Source organism: Pleurodeles waltl, chromosome 5, assembly GCF_031143425.1.
Source record: "Pleurodeles waltl isolate 20211129_DDA chromosome 5, aPleWal1.hap1.20221129, whole genome shotgun sequence".
In the NCBI taxonomy this organism is placed as follows: Eukaryota; Metazoa; Chordata; class Amphibia; order Caudata; family Salamandridae; genus Pleurodeles; species Pleurodeles waltl.
The window spans coordinates 1,399,462,699-1,399,481,918 of NC_090444.1; the positions used below are offsets into that span (position 1 = coordinate 1,399,462,699).

The following is a 19,220-nucleotide window of genomic DNA, read 5'->3' on the forward strand; positions in this document are numbered from 1 at the left end:
AGATGAAATTAGTGGGAGAGGTGGAAAAACATAAGCAAATACCCCTGACCATTTCATCCATAGAGCATTGCCCTTGGATTCAGGGTGTGGGTACCTGGATGCAAAGCTTTGACATTTTACGTTTTCTTTTGTGGCGAAACGGTCTATGTCTGGGGTTCCCCACATTTGGAAGTATTGTTGAGTCACTGTTGGGTGAATTTCCCATTCGGGGACTTGTTACTGCTTCCTGCTTAAGAGGTCCACTTGTTGATTGTGTATCCATGGAAGATACTCCTCCATTAACTGAATGCAGTTGTGAATCACTCACTTCCAAATTGTCTGTGCTAAAAGGGACAATTGAGATGAGTGTGAATCCTTACTGGGTTTGGATATGCTAATCCCCACTGAGTGTTCAGAATTACTCCCAGATACTGTTGTATCGGTGATGGTTGCAGGTGAGATTTATGGTAATTGATTGTGAATCCTAAATTGTGTAGGATATCTATGGTATTTTGAGTATGTTTTTGACAAATTTATTTTGTACTGGCCTTTATGAGCCAGTCGTCTAGATATGGGAAGACATGTATATGTTTTCTTCTGAGGAATGCTGCAACCACCGCTAAGCATTTGGTGAACACCCTTGGTTCTGCTGTTACTCCAAATAGTAGCACTTTGAATTGGTAGTGCTTTCTTGATATGATGAATCTCCAATATTTTCGATGTGCTGGATGTATGGGAATGTGGAAATAAACATCATTGAGGTCCAACGCTGTCGTTAATCCTGTTTGTAGTAAGGGAATGATGTCTTGCAGAGTGACAATATGAACGTGTTCAGAAAGGATGTATAGACTGAGGGGTCTGAGATCTAAAATTGGTCTTAGAGTACCGTCTTTCTTTGGTATCAGGAAGTATAGTGAATATACTCTGGACCCCTGTTGGGATATAGGTACTATCTCTATGGCTCCTTTGAGTAGTAGTGATTGTATCTCATGTTTTAAAAGAGTGAGATGCTCCTGAGTAAGCCTGTGTGAATGAGGGTGAATGTTTGGTGGAGTGGGGATGAGTTTTAGACAATAACCATGTTGGATAATGGACAGAACCCACTGGTCTGTAGTAATGTTGTGCCACTGTGGATAGAAATGTACCAGTCTTCCTCCCACAGGAGATGGGTGCTCTGTAACTACTCCCCATCCCTAAAAAAAGTGGCCAAGAGGCGCACTGCGATCCAGTGGGCAAACCTGGTCCCTCCGTTACATGATGCATGGCTGGCTGATCTCCTTGATTGGGCCACTGCAGAGGAATGCAGATTACATAAGGTACGTGTGGATGAACATGCGGAGCGTGATCTGGAGGTACATGACTAAAAGACTACTTGGAGAGCCTGTGGGAGATGGGGAGGACTCCTCAACAGATGCTTCCATTAGTTGAGCCCCGATCCTGGCTTGCCCAATTGGGCAATGCGTATGTGGACTGTGGATGAGTGGTCGTGAGTTACCGGAAGATGGAGTGCACCCCCCTTTAATTTACCATTTCCTTGCGAGGTGTTCCTCCCCTTTACTACCTAGGTTGGCGTACCTGCTTAACTGCAGGCTGGACGTCTACTGACCCTTCAAAGAGACTTTCCCCCTCTGAATCCGGTAGTTTGGTTGATTGGACGGCGACCATTGCACTCTCTTCAGGATTATGTCAGATAAATAAGTATTACAATATTAATGTTCAATGGTTTAAGTTTAATGTATTATGCACTGCAACCGTTGCAGATAGTGTTGCTCATTTCTACAATCTACGAGTACTACACGACATGTGATAGACTATTATATTGCCACCACTGTTTTGTTTGGCCATACGGGCTGTATTGTTGCATTACGTCAATAGATGAAAACTATGGTATTGACATGGTTTGGACTTTATGCCTGGAAGACTAGATTGAGATGTAGCGCTGATGTAATGCGGCTAATGAATGGTGCAATTATGTATGCATTGTTTTATATTGTATAAATACAATTAAAAAAAAAGAAATGACTTCTGAATCTAGGGCTTCGTGGAGCCACACCTAGATGTTTGAATAATGTGCAACATGTGAATCTAGAAGAGATCCACACTATAAAACTAGGATATTGCATATCTATCTGCAGTGGGTACTTATCGCTTAAGGATCTATGGATAATTCTTTATATCACTGTCTAGCGTCTAGTTCCAAGGACAGCTGGGTAGCAGTTCAAGAATGTATTACTTTATTTACTTACTTGTGCCTTTACAGTCATACCACACATTGTCTTTTTCTCTGCTCATTTTCAGTTGGGACCTCAGGCTTTGGCAGGCTGCTGGTATTGTCTGCAGGAAAACCAGTGATAGCAGCCGAGAATTACACCACTGGCAGTTGGAAAGATCAGAAGTCTTTAAATTAATATCTTGGAAATCAGTTACATTCTCTAAAAAGAAAAAGAAAAAGAAAGGGTTAGGTTTGTACAAATAAATGAGAAAATTTATAAAAACACCAACAGCTCCATAAAAAAGCTACTTTAGTCAAGTTCCAGTTGGGAAGTGTAACTGATGTGACACCAGAAGAAGTATTACTAGAGCTGCTGCAGCCATCTAACACCAACCAAAAGGCAGTCTAAATGGACACTCATGGTGTACAACATCAGCACACCGTACATGGTAACCTACACTGATATGATCTACCCACACATCCCAAACCACAACCCCAGACCAGACCCCTCACGCCAGGTACCAATACACTGAAAAATGTTAAGGGAAGAAAGAAACTGTGTTCACACAACCAGATTTCTTGTACATGTCACAAATTAAATGGCAGTAAAATGGCCAAAGATTACATGGCACTTATTCATAACCCTGTCACATACACTTTGATCATATATACAAATCTATTTACAACTAGTGCAGCAAGGTTTTGGCATGCTCAGAGCTTACAAAGTATGAAGGGAGCATCAAAGGATTTTGATAAAAGCACTGGGTGCCAGTCCAGGCTTCTCAAAGATGCTAACCCATAAAGGTTAGAGGAGAGTACCAAAAGGAGGTTGTGATCTACGAACTCACTACCTGGCATTTGCCAGAACCCACCTGCAGTCTTGGAAGGAGAGAAACAAAAGTAAGTGAAGAAAAGAGTACTACCAATGGGTGGCAAAACGCAGAGTTTAAAATAATGCACACCGTATACATAGTTTTATTAATGCCACCTACACAAGCAGCAAGATCAAGATCAATAAGTCAAACACACATGAACTTATGACATCTGTAGGAAGTTGGCTCTGTATTTACTATTTCAAAGTAAGAAATAGTGTGCACAGAGTCCAAGGGTTCCCCTTAGAGGTAAGATTGTGACAAAATTAGATAATTCTAATGCTCTATTTTGTGGTAGTGTGGTCAAGCAGTAGGCTGATCAGAGGGTAGTGTTAAGCATTTTTGTACACACACAGGCAATAAATGAGAAACACAGACTCAAAGACTTATTCCAGGCAATAGGTTTTTATATAGAAAAAAATATTCTCTTTTTTTTAAGAACCACAGGTTCAAGATTTGAAGTAAACACATAAAATGCAAGGTACTTCACACAGATAAGTTAGTAACTTTGAATAAAAGCAATATCATATACAGTCTTTGTTAAAATGGCAATAAGCTATTTTAAAGTGGACAGTGCAAAAATCAACAGTTCCCGGGGGAGGGAAGTAATGGTTAGTTTGTCAGCTAAGTAAGACACTTACACGTCTCAGTTCCTGGGCATAGGCAACCCCAAAGTTACCACACCAGCAGCTCAGGGGCAGTCAGGTGCAGAGGTCAAAGAGGTGCCCAAAACACATAGGCGAGAACAGGGGTGCTCCAGTTCCAGTCTGCCAGCTGTTAAGTACCCGCATCCTCGGGGGCAGACCAGTTGGGTTTTGTAGAGTACCAGGAAGGAGGGGGGTGGGGGCGGGCACAAGTAGGCAGACAAAACATACCCTCAGCGGCACAGGGGCGGCCGGGTGCAGTGTGCAAAGCAGACATTGGGTTTCAGATAGGAAACAATGGAGGGTTCCGGGGGTAACTCTAGCGGTTCAGGGAGGCACAAGGGGGGCTTCTCGGGACAGCCACCACCTGGGCTAGGCAGAGCGTCGCCTGGGGGTCACTACTGCACTGAGGTTCGGTTTCTTCAGGTCCTGGGGTCTGCGGGTGCAGTGCTGGTTCCAGGCGCCGGGTCCCTTGTTACAGGCAGTCACAGGCAGTGGGAGCCTCTGGATTCTGTCTGCAGGCGTCGCTGTGTGGGCTGAGGGGGGGTCGTCTCGGGCTACTCACGTCGCAGTGGAGTCTTCCCTGTGGTGTTTGTTCTCTGGAACTCGAGCCGGGGGCATCGGGGAAGTCTCACGCTTCCGGCGGGAAACGTGAAGTCTTTAAAAGTTGCTTCTTTGTTGTAAAGAAGTTCTGTTGTTCAACAGAGCTGCTGCTCACAGGAGTTTCTTGATCCTTTAGTCCAGGGCAGTCCTCGCAGGCTTCAGAGGTCGCTGGTCCCTGTCGGATGCATCGCTGGTTGCAGGTTTTCAAGTCAGGAGACAGGCCGGTAGGGCTGGGGCCACAGCAGTTGTGTCTTCAGTCTTCTCTGCAGGCTTGTAGGTCAGCAATCCTGGTTTCTTCAGGTTGCAGGAATCTGATTTCCTGGGTTCTGGGGTGCCCCTAAATACTAGATTTAGGGGTGTGTTTTGGTCTGGTAGGGCAGTAGCCAATGGCTACTGTCCTGGAGGGTGGCTACACCCTCTTTGTGCCTCCTCCCTGTGGGGAGGGGGCCACATCCCTATTCCTATTGGGGGAATCCTCCAAACTCAAGAGGGAGGATTTCTAAAGGTAGGGGTCACCTCAGCTCAGGAAACCTTAGGGGCTGCCCTGACTGGTGGGTGACAACTCCTTGTTTTTCTCATTATCTCCTCCAGCCTTGCTGCCAAAAGTGGGGGCAGTGACCGGAGGGGCAGGCATCTCCACTAGCTGGGATGCCCTGGGGAGCTGTAACAAAAGGGGTGAGCTTTTGTTACAGTTCCTGCAGGGGGAGGTGAGAAGCACCTCCACCCAGTAAAGGTTTTGTTCTTGGCCACAGAGTGACAAAGGCACTCTTTCCCCATGTGGCCAGCAGCTTGTCTGGTGTGGCAGGCTGGCAGAAACTGGTCAGCCTACACTAGAAGTCAGATTGGTATCCAGGGGGCATCTCCAAGATATCCTATGGGTGTATGTTACAATAAATTGCACACTGGCACCAGTGTGCATTTATTATGCTGAGAGGTTTGATACCAAACTTCCCAGATTTCAGTGTAGCCATTATGGAACTGTGGAGTTTGTGTTTGACAAACTTCCAGACCATATACTCTTATGGCTACTGTAGGAAGTTGGCTCTGTATGTGCTATTTCAAAGTGAGAAATAGCATGCACAGAGTCCAAGGGTTCCCCTTAGAGGTAAGATAGTGGCAAAAAGAGATAATTCTAATGCTTTAATATGTGGTAGTGTGGTCGCGCAGTAGGCTTATCAGAGGGTAGTGTTAAGCATTTGTTGTACACACACAGGCAATAAAAGAGGAACACACACTCAAAGATAATTCCAGGCCAATAGGTTTTTATATAGAAAAATATATTTTCTTAGTTTATTTTAAGAACCACACAGGATCAAGATTTACAAGTAATACTTCAAATGAAAGGTATTTCACTCAGGTATCTTAGGAACTTTGAATCAACATAATATCATGTACAGTATTAGCAAAAATGGCAATGAGCTATTTTAAAACTAGACAGTGCAATTTTCAACAGTTCCTGGGGGAGGTAAGTTTTGGTTAGTTTTTGCAGGTAAGTAAAACACCTACAGGGTTCAAAGTTGGGTCCAAGGTAGCCCACCGTTGGGGGTTCAGGGCAACCCCAAAGTTACCACACCAGCAGCTCAGGGCCAGTCAGGTGCTCTTTCTGCTACTGAGTCTGGATGTGGGAAGAAGACTGGGAGCTCAAATGTTTGGTTTAGATGAAACAGTGATATGACTTTTGGTGAAAATTTTGTATTTGTGCGGAGAACAACTTTATGTTTGTGTACTTGTATAAAGGGTTCTTCGATAGTAAACGCCTGTATTTCGCTAACTCTTCGCAGTGAAGTGATGGCCATTAGAAAGGGTACCTTCCAAGTTAAAAATTGTATTTGACAAGAATGCATGGGTTCAAACGGTGGACCCATGAGTCGTGTAAGTACAATATTAAGATTCCACGAGGGTACTGGTGGGGTTCTTGGAGGTATGATCCTTTTCAGTCCTTCCATAAAGGCTTTAATAACTGGGATTCTAAAAAGTGACTTTGTATGTTTTATCTGCAGGTAAGCAGAGATTGCAGTGAGATACATTTTGATGGAAGAAAAAGCGAGATTAGCTTTTTGTAAGTGTAGTAAGTAACTCACAAGATTTTGTATGGATGCCTCTAACGGCGTGATTTGATTTGCTTGGCAGTAGAAAACAAAACCTTTTCCATTTATTAGCATAACAATGCCTTGTTGTCGGTTTCCTTGCCTGTTTAATGACTTCCATACACTCATTTGAAAGGTTTAGATAGCCAAATTCTAAGACTTCAGGAGCCGGATTGCTAGGATGAGCGATGCTGGATTGGGGTGTCTGATCTGTTGTTTGTGTTGTGTTAACAGATCTGGTCGGGAGTTTGATGTGAGGTACTACTGAGAAGTCCAACAGTGCTATGAGTATTAGTTTGAGTTTGTTTTGACTCCGTTTGTTGACTAGGAAAGGAATGAGCGGTAGAGGGGGAAAAGCATAAGCAAATATCCCTGACCAACTGATCCAAAGAGCATTGCCCTTGGACTGAGGGTGTGGATGCAAAGTTTTGGCATTTTGCGTTTTGTTGCAAACAGATCTATGTCTGGTGTCCCCCAGAGGTAGAAGTAATCTTGTAGAATCTGGGGATGTATTTCCCACTCGTGAGTTTGCTGGTGATCTCGACTGAGATTGTCGGCTAACTGATTGTGAATGCCTGGTATATATTTGTGCTATCAGGCGAATGTTGTTGTGAATTGCATAATGCCAATTTGTTTATGCTAGGAGACATAGTTGTGATGAATGTGTTTGTGAACTAGAAGGGGTTGAAAGGCTTTTAGTGCTAGAAAGACTGCTAGTAGTTCTAAGAGATTTATGTGAAGTTGTTTTTGTTGACTGTCCCATTGACCTTGTATACTGTGATTGTTGCGGTGTGCTCCCCACCCAATCATGGAAGCGTCTGTTGTGATAATGGCGTGAGGCACTGGGTCTTGAAATGGCCACCCTTTGTTTAATTTTATAGGGTTCCACCATTTAAGCGAAGAGTGTGTTTGGCGGTCTACCAACACTAAATCTTGAAGTTGACCCTGTGCCTGCGTTCATTGTTTTCCTAGGCACTGTTTTAAGGGCCGCAGGTGTAGCTGTGCATTTGGGACAATAGCGATGCATGAGGACATCATGCCTAGTAGTTCCATTACAAACCTGACCATGTATTGTTGGTTTGGTTGCATGTTTGACCTTATATTTTGAAACAAATGAACTCTTTGTGGACTTGGAGTGCCAATTGCTTTTTGCGTGTTGAGTGTGGCTCCCAAGTATTGTTGAATTTGGAATGGTTGCAAGTGAGATTTCTGGTAATTTATAGAAAACCCTAGTTTGTGTAGAGTATCTATTACATACTGCGTGTGATTTTGACACCGGTGTTGAGTGTTGGCTTTTATTAGCCAATCGTCTAGATACGGGAATACGTGCATGTGATGTCTCCTTATATGAGCTGCTACTACAGCTAGGCATTTTGTGAATACTCTGGGTGCTGTTATCCCGAAGGGCAATACTCTGAATTGGGAATGTTTGCCCTGTATTACAAATCTGAGGTACTTCCTGTGATATGGATGAATGTGTATGTGAAAATACGCATCCTTTAGATCCAGTGTTGCCATGTATTCTCCCTGTTTTAGTAAGAAAACTACGTCCTGTAGTGTGACCATGTGGAAACGATGGGATCTGATGAAGAGATTTAACGTTCTATGATCTAGAATTGGCCTTAATGTTTTGTCTTTTTTGGGAATAAGGAAATATAGGGAGTAAACTCCCATTCCTTTTTGATGATGGGGTACCAGTTCTATGGCTTGTTTTGCTAGTAGTGCTTGCACCCCTATTTGTAGTAGGTCTAGATGTTGTGTCAACAGTTTGTGCATCCTTGGGGGAACATCTGGAGGGATTTGTGTGAACTCTATGCAGTAACCATGTTGGGTAATTGATAGAACCCATGTGTTCGTGGTAATGTCTGACCAATTGTTGTGGTATTTTGTTAATGTCCCCCCCACTGGTGATGTGTGTTGGGGGAGTGTGACATTGAAGTCACCGTTTGTTACCAGGGGTCTGCATAGCAGGCTGAAATTTTCCCCCTGCTCTTGGGTACTGTCCCCTGTAGGAACCAACTAACCCCCTCTCTGGTAGTGAGATTGGTAAGTGGGTTTTGTTTGGGAGGTGGATGGCTCTGAGGGTTGGTGTCTAAACCCTCCCCTAAACTGCGGTTTCCTAAATGTTCCCCTATACTGGGAAGAATAGAGCGCGACCATGGCTTTGGCCGTATCGGTGTCCTTCTTCATTTTCTCTATTGCGGTGTCCACCTCCGGCCCAAATAGTTGGTGTTGGTTAAACGGCATATTCAATACCGCCTGCTGTATTTCTGGCTTAAAATCAGAACTTCGTAGCCATGCATGCCTCCTGATGGTAACTGCTGTATTGACAGTCCGTGCTGCTGTATCAGCAGAGTCCAGTGCAGAGCGGATCTGGTTGTTGGAGATGGCCTGTCCCTCCTCCACCACCCGTTGAGCATGCTTCTGATGTTCCTTTGGTAAATGTTGGATTAAATCCTGCATCTCGTCCCAATGTGCTCTGTCGTAACAGGCAAGGAGGGCTTGTGAATTGGCGATACGCCACTGGTTGCCCGCTTGCGATGCCACTCTTTTTCCCACTGCATCGAACTTACGGCTGTCTTCATCAGGGGGTGGCGCATCCCCTGACGATTGAGAATTTTCCCGCTTTCTTGCAGCCCCCACTACAACCGAGTCCGGAGGGAGCTGTTGTGTAATAAATACAGGGTCTGACTGGGGAGGTTTATATTTTTTCTCGACCCTTGGTGTAATGGCCCTTCCTTTCACCGGTTCCTGAAAGACCTGTTGTGCATGCTTAAGCATGCCCGGTAACATTGGCAGGCTTTGATACGAAGCATGTGTGGATGCCAGTGTGTGTTAAAAAGAAAGTCATCCTCCACTGGTTCTGAGTGCATAGTGACATTATGAAATGTCGCTGCTCTGGCCAATACTTGTGTGTAAGATGTGCTATCCTCTGGAGATGAAAGCTTTGACGGATAACACTCAGGACTGTTGTCCGAAACTGGTGGGTCGTATAGATCCCACGGGTCTGTATCGGCCTGCGTCATCCCAGTATGTGTGGGTGACTGTACCATTGGTGTGCCCACCAGTGACCTTGTCCGTTGTGGTGAGTGAGGTGGAGACGTTTATGGTGAGAACTGTGGGAGTGGTGACCTTTCTCTAACCACTTTGGCTTTTGGTTGCTCAGTTTCAGTCTCATGAAAAGTCAGTTTTCTTTTAAACTTGAGCGGACGGATGGTTTGAATTTTCCCTGTGTCCTTTTGGATTTGTAGCCTTAGTTGAGTTTGATCAAGCTCTTCCAAATCCAGTTCCTGCTCAAACCTGTGCCTCTCCTTGAGTTGTTGAGAGAGCCCATGTTCTTCCGTATAGGAAGACTTTTTCGGCTCCGAAGCCGTTTTGTACGGTACCGAAACCCCCATGGATACTGTCGGTCTCGGCTCCGAGAGGCTCTTTCGAGGCTTGCTCGATTCGACCAATCGATGTCGACTCTTTTCGGTGCCGGTCTCTCGACCCGAGTCGGAAGACTTCGGCACTATCTAGAACATTTTAGGTGTCGAAGATGGTATTTGATCACTGCTTTTCTTGTGGGTCGGGCCATGGCAGTGGCGTCCCCGAGGCCTTCTGTTCCTTTACTTGACCTTGGGGCTGGGTCGGGGCAGGTGTACTCACTTTTTGTGCCGCCGTCGGTGCCCGGTCCCCGTCGGAGTCATCCGATTCCAAAACTTGGATCGAAATTTGCATTTCTTCCTCCTCAACGTCGATATATAAATGTTTGATGGCATGTGGAGCTGCAGATAGACATGCTATGCATAGCTCTTGCAACATCTAGTGTTGGTCTCGGAGTGTTACAAGTTGTTTTTCTTCGAACAAGTCTTTTCAGAGTCACAGGACTGAGTGACTCCTCCTCTCGGTTACAGTGCGCATGGGCATCGACTTCTTTGTTTTATTGTTTTCTTTCCGCAGTCGGGTTCGGACGTGATTTTGATTTGGAAAACCTCAGAAAACCTACTTATTCGTCGGTATTGTTTCAATCGCATTTCCAATCAAGCATCGAACTGGTAGCACCGTTGAAACCTTCATCTCACCCTTCTGGGCGCGTGCGTGCCATCTTGGGCCTGTTGGGGGGCTACCGTGTGAAAAGCCTGATGGATTGGACTCCATTCAGATTCTGCCCTCTGTGCCACACGAAGTACCCCTATACAGACCAACACCTGGTTTCTAATTTGTGCCTTTCTCCAGACCATCAGGGGGAAGATTGCGAGGCCTGTCGATCGTTTCGGTCAAATAAGACCCAGAGAGATCGCAGAGCCCAAATACTCAAAATGGCATCGAGAAGCACCGAACTTCTCAACGTCATGGAGGAAGAGCAGGCGCAGACGGCAGTCTCCATCCAAAACACAGACTATGAACAAGAACCGGAAGGGGACAGACCCCATCCGAGCTGGCCAGAATGCGAGTACGTCTGCCCCTACACCCCTACAGAAAAAACATTCAAAGGCCTTGGGTACACCACTGCTGGTAGACCATGGTGCGGCCCAGAAAAAGACTGCTGACCTTCGGGGTCAGCACCGAAAAAGGCCACTCCTCAGTCCACCTCGGAGTTGAGTAAATCATCTAAAATTTCAACTTCAGACTCAGGTAAAATGCCTCATTCCTCGGGGTCGAAAATTCGGCAATCGGTTTCGCAGCCGAGGCCACCGACTACTTTTTTGGGACCGAAAAAGATACACACTTCGGAGCCGAAAAATCCTCTACACAGAGGAACAAGGACTTTTGAGAAAATTAAAGCAAATGCAAAAGCCCATGCTGGAATCTTATAATGCTTCTGAAGAAGAGACTGCCATAGAACCAATATTAGAGGTTATGGATGAGAGACAATTGAGAATCCATATACATAAGGAGACTGGACGAATCATCAGTGCACCTCCTTTGAAAACCAAAAGAAAGCTGGCTCTTCAAGAGGAGTTACTCTCCTCAACCACCAGCAAAAGTGCAGAAACAAAAGAAGAAACCAGCACCTCTCCCTACTTCTCCTCCTCACGCTCCACATCTTTCTTTTTCACTTCACAATAGTCCACCACCATTGCCTTTTCCAACACATTCATTATACTCACATGGAGATACAATAGACCCATGGGATATCTATGAACCTGATCCCATCCAGGACAGTGATCCAGACCTTTACCCATCTAAACCTTCTCCTCCAGAAGATACCACTGCCTACACCCAAGTAATATACAGGGCAGCAGCTTATCATGGGAGTGCTTATGCATTCTGAACCCCTGGAAGAAGACTTTCTATTTAACAAACTGTCTTCTACTCATTCCAGATACCAGTGTCTCCCGATGTTGCCTGGAATGGTTAAACATGCGGACCAAATTTTTAATGAGCCTGTCAAAGCTAGGATCATCACCCCTAGAACTGATAAAAAATGTAAGCCTGCTCCTATTGACCCAGACTATATCATTCATCAGGTCCCTCCAGACTCAGTAGTAGTCAGTGCGGCAAGGAAAAGGGAAAACAGCCAGTCATCAGGAGACGGACCTCCTCCTGATAAGGAAAGTAGGAAATTTGATGCAGCTGGGAAAAGAGTTGCCACACAAGCAGTTAACCAATGGAGAATTGCTAATTCTCAGGCATTTCTAGCCAGGCACGACAGGGCCCATTGGGATGAAATGCAAGATCTTACACAGTAGCTCCCAAAGGAGCATCAAAAGAGAACACAACAGGTTGTGGAAGAGGGACAAGCTATCAGCAATAACCAGATAAGGTCTGCCATCAATGCTGCTGATACAGCCGCAAGGAGTGTCAATACTGCTATCACAATTAGAAGACATGCATGGCTACGCTCCTCTGATTTTAAACCAGAAATTCAACAGACAATACTTAATATGCCTTTTGACAAGAAACAACTATTTGGCCCAGAAGTAGACACCACTAATGAGAAAGGACTCAGATAGTGCAAAAGCAATGGGTGCTTTATACACCACACCATATAGAGGCTCCTTTCGCAGACCCGAGTTTAGAGGAGGGTTTAAACCACAATCATCTGATGCTTCCACCTCTCAAACAAAGCAGGGACAACCAACCTAATATCAAGGAAGGGGGGTTTAGAGGGTCCTATAGAGGACAATATCTCAGAATCAGACGTACCTTTCAAACCTCAAAGTAAACCACAACACAACCTAAACAGTGACTTCCTTCCCACCCTTCCACTCCACACTTATCCTGTGTGTGTGGGGGGGGGGTATGTAAGGAAATGGCTCCCTGTTGCAGTTACCCCCCACTTTTTCCCTGATACTGATTTGACTGAGAAGTGTGCTGGGACCCTGCTAACCAGGCCCCAGCACCAGTGTTCTTTCACCTAGAATGTACCATTGTTTCCACAATTGGCACACCCCTGGCACACAGATAAGTCCCTTGTAAAAGGTACCAGTGGTACCAAGGGCCCTGTGACCAGGGAATGTCCCTAAAGGCTACAGCATATGTTGTGCCACCCTAAGGGACCCCTCACTTAGCACATGCACACTGCCATTGCAGATTGTGTGTGTTGGTGGGGAGAAAAAGGCGAAGTCGACATGGCATCACCCTCAGGATGCCATGCACACAAAATACTGCCTGTGGCATAGGTAGGTCACCCCTCTAGCAGGCCCTACAGCCCTAAGGCCCTCCCCACTATACCACAGGTGAGGGCATAGCTGCATGAGCACTATGCCCCTACAGTGTCTAAGTCCATTCTTAGACTTTTTAAGTACAGCTGTGGCCATATTAAGTATATGGTCTGGGGGTTGGTCAAAAACAAACTCCACAGCTCCATAATGGCTACACTGAATACTGGGAAGTTTGGTATCAAACTTATCAGAATAATAAATCCACAATGATGCCAGTGTTGGATTTATTAAAAAATGCACACAGAGGGTGTAGGAAGTTGGCTCTGTATGTGCTATTTCAAAGTAAGGAATAGCATGCACAGAGTCCAAGGGTTCCCCTTAGAGGTAAAATAGTGGTAAAAATAGATAATACTAATGCTCTATTTTGTGGTAGTGTGGTCGAGCAGTAGGCTTATCCAAGGAGTAGTGTTAAGCATTTGTTGTACATACACAGAGACAATAAATGAGGTACACACACTCAGAGACAAATCCAGCCAATAGGTTTTGTTATAGAAAAATATCTTTTCTTAGTTTATTTTAAGAACCACAGGTTCAAATTTAACATATAATATCTTGTTTGAAAGGTATTGCAGGTAAGTACATTAGGAACTTTGAATCATTTCAATTGCATGTATACTTTTCAAGTTATTGACAAATAGCTACTTTAAAAGTGGACACTTAGTGCAATTTTCACAGTTCCTGGGGGAGGTAAGCTTTTGTTAGTTTTACCAGGTAAGTAAGACACTTACAGGGTTCAGTTCTTGGTCCAAGGTAGCCCACCGTTGGGGGTTCAGAGCAACCCCAAAGTCACCACACCAGCAGCTCAGAGCCGGTCAGGTGCAGAGTTCAAAGTGGTGCCCAAAACGCATAGGCTAGAATGGAGAGAAGGGGGTGCCCCGGTTCCGGTCTGCTTGCAGGTAAGTACCCGCGTCTTCGGAGGGCAGACCAGGGGGGTTTTGTAGGGCACCGGGGGGGGGACACAAGCCCACACAGAAATTTCACCCTCAGCGGCACGGGGGCGGCCGGGTGCAGTGTTAGAACAAGCGTCGGGTTCGCAATGTAAGTCTATGAGAGATCAAGGGATCTCTTCAGCGCTGCAGGCAGGCAAGGGGGGGCTTCCTCGGGGAAACCTCCACTTGGGCAAGGGAGAGGGACTCCTGGGGGTCACTTCTGCAGTGAAAGTCCGGTCCTTCAGGTCCTGGGGGCTGCGGGTGCAGGGTCTTTTCCAGGCGTCGGGACTTAGGTTTCAGAGAGTCGCGGTCAGGGGAAGCCTCGGGATTCCCTCTGCAGGCGGCGCTGTGGGGGCTCAGGGGGGACAGGTTTTGGTACTCACAGTCGTAGAGTAGTCCGGGGGTCCTCCCTGAGGTGTTGGTTCTCCACCAGCCGAGTCGGGGTCGCCGGGTGCAGTGTTGCAAGTCTCACGCTTCTTGCGGGGAGTTGCAGGGTTCTTTAAAGCTGCTTCTTGAAACAAAATTGCAGTCTTTTTGGAGCAGGTCCGCTGTCCTCGGGAGTTTCTTGTCGTCGTCGAAGCAGGGCAGTCCTCAGAGGATTCAGAGGTCGCTGGTCCCTTTGGAAGGCGTCGCTGGAGCAGAGTTCTTTGGAAGGCAGGAGACAGGCCGGTGAGTTTCTGGAGCCAAGGCAGTTGTTGTCTTCTGGTCTTCCTCGGCAGGGGTTTTCAGCTAGGCAGTCCTTCTTCTTGTTGTTGCAGGAATCTAATTTTCTAGGGTTCAGAGTAGCCCTTAAATACTAAATTTAAGGGCGTGTTTAGGTCTGGGGGGTTAGTAGCCAATGGCTACTAGCCCTGAGGGTGGGTACACCCTCTTTGTGCCTCCTCCCAAGGGGAGGGGGTCACAATCCTAACCCTATTGGGGGAATCCTCCATCTGCAAGATGGAGGATTTCTAAAAGTTAGAGTCACCTCAGCTCAGGACACCTTAGGGGCTGTCCTGACTGGCCAGTGACTCCTCCTTGTTGCTTTCTTTGTTCCCTCCAGCCTTGCCGCCAAAAGTGGGGGCCGTGGCCGGAGGGGGCGGGCAACTCCACTAAGCTGGAGTGCCCTGCTGGGCTGTGACAAAGGGGTGAGCCTTTGAGGCTCACCGCCAGGTGTCACAGCTCCTGCCTGGGGGAGGTGTTAGCATCTCCACCCAGTGCAGGCTTTGTTACTGGCCTCAGAGTGACAAAGGCACTCTCCCCATGGGGCCAGCAACATGTCTCTAGTGTGGCAGGCTGCTGGAACTAGTCAGCCTACACAGACAGTCGGTTAAGTTTCAGGGGGCACCTCTAAGGTGCCCTCTGTGGTGTATTTTACAATAAAATGTACACTGGCATCAGTGTGCATTTATTGTGCTGAGAAGTTTGATACTAAACTTCCCAGTTTTCAGTGTAGCCATTATGGTGCTGTGGAGTTCGTGTTTGACAAACTCCCAGACCATATACTCTTATGGCTACCCTGCACTTACAATGTCTAAGGTTTTGTTTAGACACTGTAGGGGTACCATGCTCATGCACTGGTACCCTCACCTATGGTATAGTGCACCCTGCCTTAGGGCTGTAAGGCCTGCTAGAGGGGTGACTGACCTATACTTGCATAGGCAGTGAGAGGCTGGCATGGCACCCTGAGGGGAGTGCCATGTCGACTTACTCGTTTTGTTCTCACTAGCACACACAAGCTGGCAAGCAGTGTGTCTGTGCTGAGTGAGAGGTCTCCAGGGTGGCATAAGACATGCTGCAGCCCTTAAGAGACCTTCCTTGGCATCAGGGCCCTTGGTACTAGAAGTACCAGTTACAAGGGACTTATCTGGATGCCAGAGTCTGCCAATTGTGGATACAAAAGTACAGGTTAGGGAAAGAACACTGGTGCTGGGGCCTGGTTAGCAGGCCTCAGCACACTTTCAATTGTAAACATAGCATCAGCAAAGGCAAAAAGTCAGGGGGCAACCATGCCAAGGAGGCATTTCCTTACAGAGGGCATCTTAGAGATGCCCCCTGTATTTTACCCAATTGTTCAGTGCAGGACTGAGAGGTCTGTGCCAGCCTGCTGCTGAGAGACGAGTTTCTGACCTCATGTGGTGCGGGCCTTTGTGCTCTCTGAGGACAGAAACAAAAGCCTGCTCTGGGAGGAGGTGCTTCACACCTCCCCCCTGCAGGAACTAACACCTAGCAGTGAGCCTCAAAGGCTCAGGCTTCGTGTTACAATGCCCCAGGGCACTCCAGCTAGTGGAGATGCCCGCCCCCTGGACACAGCCCCCACTTTTGGCGGCAAGTCCAGGAGAGATAATGAGAAAAACAAGGAGGAGTCACCCACCAGTCAGGACAGCCCCTAAGGTGTCCTGAGCTGAGATGACCCCCTGCCTTTAGAAATCCTCCATTTTAATTTTGGAGGATTCCCCCAATAGGAATAGGGATGTGCCCCCCTCCCCTCAGGGAGGAGGCACAAAGAGGGTGTAGCCACTCTCAAAGACAGTAGCCATTTGGCTAATGCCCTCCCAGACCTAAACACACCCTAAATTCAGTATTTAGTGGGCTCCCCAGAACCTAGGAAACTAGATTCCTGCAACCTGAAGACAAAGAAGGACTGCTGACCTGAAGCCCTGCAGAGAAGACGGAGACACCAACTGCTATGGCCCCAGCCCTACCGGCCTGTCTCCCCACTTCGAGAAAAACTGCACCAGCGATGCATCCCCCAGGGTCCAGCGACCTCTGAAGCCTCAGAGGACTACCCTGCATCTAAAGGGACCAAGAACTCCAGAGGACAGCGGCCCTGTTCCAAAGAAACTGCAACTTTGCAACAAAGAAGCAACTTTTAAGGACCACACATTTCCCGCCGGATGCGTGGGACTTTCCACTCTGCACCCAACGCCCCCGGCTCGACCTGCGGAAAACTAACTCTACAGGGAGGACTCCCCGGCGACTGCGAGCCCGTGAGTAGCAAGAGTTGACCGGCCTGAGCCCCCACAGCGACACCTGCAGAGGGAATCCAGAGGCTCCCCCTGACCGCGACTGCCTGCTTCAAAGAACCCGACGCCTGGGAAACACACTGCACCTGCAGACCCCAGGACCTGAAGGATCCGAATTCCAGTGCAGGAGTGACCCCCTAGGAGGCCCTCTCCCTAACCCAGGTGGTGGCTACCCCGAGAAGCCCCCACCCCCCCCTTCCTGCATCGCTGAGGAGACCCCTGTGTCTCCCATTGAAACCTATTGCGAACCAGACGCCTGTTTGCACCCAGCACTCGGCCGCCCCCGTGACGCTGAGGGTGTACTTTCTGTGCTGACTTGTGTCCCCACCGGTGCCCTACAAAACACCCCTGGTCTGCCCTCCGAAGTCACGACAGACTGGAACCGGGGCACCCCTATTTCCATTGAAGCCTATGCGTTCTGGGCACCACTTTGACCTCTGCACCTGACCGGCCCTGAGCTGCTGGTGATGTAACTTTGGGGTTCCCTGAACCCCCAACAGTGGGCTACCTTGGACCCAACTTTGAACCCTGTAAGTGTGTTACTTACCTGTGAAACTGACAAATACTTACCTCCCCCAGGAACTGTTGAATTTTGCACTATGTCCAATTTTAAAATAGCTTATTGCCATTTTTGCCAAACCTGTACATGCTATTGTGATGTTTCAAAGTTCCTAAGATACCCGAGTGAAATACCTTTCATTTAAAGTATTGTTTGTAAATCTTGAACCTGTGGTTCTTAAAATAAACTAAGAAAATATATTTTTCTATATAAAAAACCTATTGGCCTGGAATTGTCTGAGTGTGTGTTCCTCATTTATTGCCAGTCTGTGTACAACAAATGCATAACACTACCCTCTGATAAGCCTACTGCTCGACCACACTACCACAAAATAGAGCATTAGAATTATCTCTTTTTGCCACTATCTTACCTCTAAGGGGAACCCTTGGGCTCTGTGCATGCTATTTCTTACTTAGAAATAGTACATACAGAGCCAACTTCCTACAGGAAGACTACAGCAATTCCACTCTCATTGGCAAAATATCACCACAGATGTGAGGAAATTCCTTCCTTGGCATGATTACCCCCTGACATTTTGCCTTTTGTTGATGCCAGTTATGACAAAGTATGCTGGGATCCTGCTAACCAGGCCTCAGCACCAGTGTTCTTTCCCTAAACTGTACCTTTGTTCCCACAATTGGCACAGCCCTGGCACCCAGATAAGTCCCTTGTAAATGGCACCCCTGGTACCAAGGGCCCTTATGCTTGTTTTAACAAATTTAGGTGTTCCAGAGAAAGTGTAGGAAGTTGGCTCTGTATGTGCTATTTCAAAGTAAGGAATAGCATGCACAGAGTCCAAGGGTTCCCCTTAGAGGTAAAATAGTGGTAAAAATAGATAATACTAATGCTCTATTTTGTGGTAGTGTGGTCGAGCAGTAGGCTTATCCAAGGAGTAGTGTTAAGCATTTGTTGTACATACACATAGACAATAAATGAGGTACACACACTCAGAGACAAATCCAGCCAATAGGTTTTGTATAGAAAAATATATTTTCTTAGTTTATTTTAAGAACCACAGGTTCAAATTTAACATGTAATATCTTGTTTGAAAGGTATTGCAGGTAAGTACATTAGGAACTTTGAATCATTTCAATTGCATGTATACTTTTCAAGTTATTCACAAATAGCTATTTTAAAAGTGGACACAGTGCAATTTTCACAGTTCCTGGGGGAGGTAAGTTTTTGTTAGTTTTACCAGGTAAGTAAGACACTTACAGGGTTCAGTTCTTGGTCCAAGGTAGCCCACCGTTGGGGGTTCAGAGCAACCCCAAAGATACCACACCAGCAGCTCAGGGCCGGTCAGGTGCAGAGTTCCAAGTGGTGCCCAAAACGCATAGGCTTCAATGGAGAGAAGGGGGTGCCCCGGTTCCAGTCTGCCAGCAGGTAAGTACCCGCGTCTTCGGAGGGCAGACCAGGGGGGTTTTGTAGGGCACCGGGGGGGACACAAGCCCACACAGAAATTTCACCCTCAGCGGCGCGGGGCGGCCGGGTGCAGTGTTAGAACAAGCGTCGGGTTCGCAATGGAAGTCAATGAGAGATCAAGGGATCTCTTCAGCGCTGCAGGCAGGCAGGGGGGGGCTTCCTCGGGGAAACCTCCACTTGGGCAAGGGAGAGGGACTCCTGGGGGTCACTTCTGCAGTGAAAGTCCGGTCCTTCAGGTCCTGGGGGCTGCAGGGGCAG

The 19,220-nt window shown here is 47.0% G+C and overlaps 1 protein-coding gene across 10 annotated transcripts in view; it reads right to left on the reverse strand.

Moving 5' to 3' along the window:
• The window catches only part of SENP6 (SUMO specific peptidase 6), a 914,216-nt gene that overhangs the window by 471,139 nt on the left and 423,857 nt on the right, over positions 1–19,220 (reverse strand). For all 10 annotated transcript variants that reach the window (XM_069235653.1, XM_069235659.1, XM_069235655.1 and 7 more), the window contains one exon: positions 2,226–2,411. In XM_069235653.1, the coding sequence (XP_069091754.1) occupies positions 2,226–2,411 (186 nt within the window). The remainder of the gene's footprint in view (positions 1–2,225; positions 2,412–19,220) is intronic.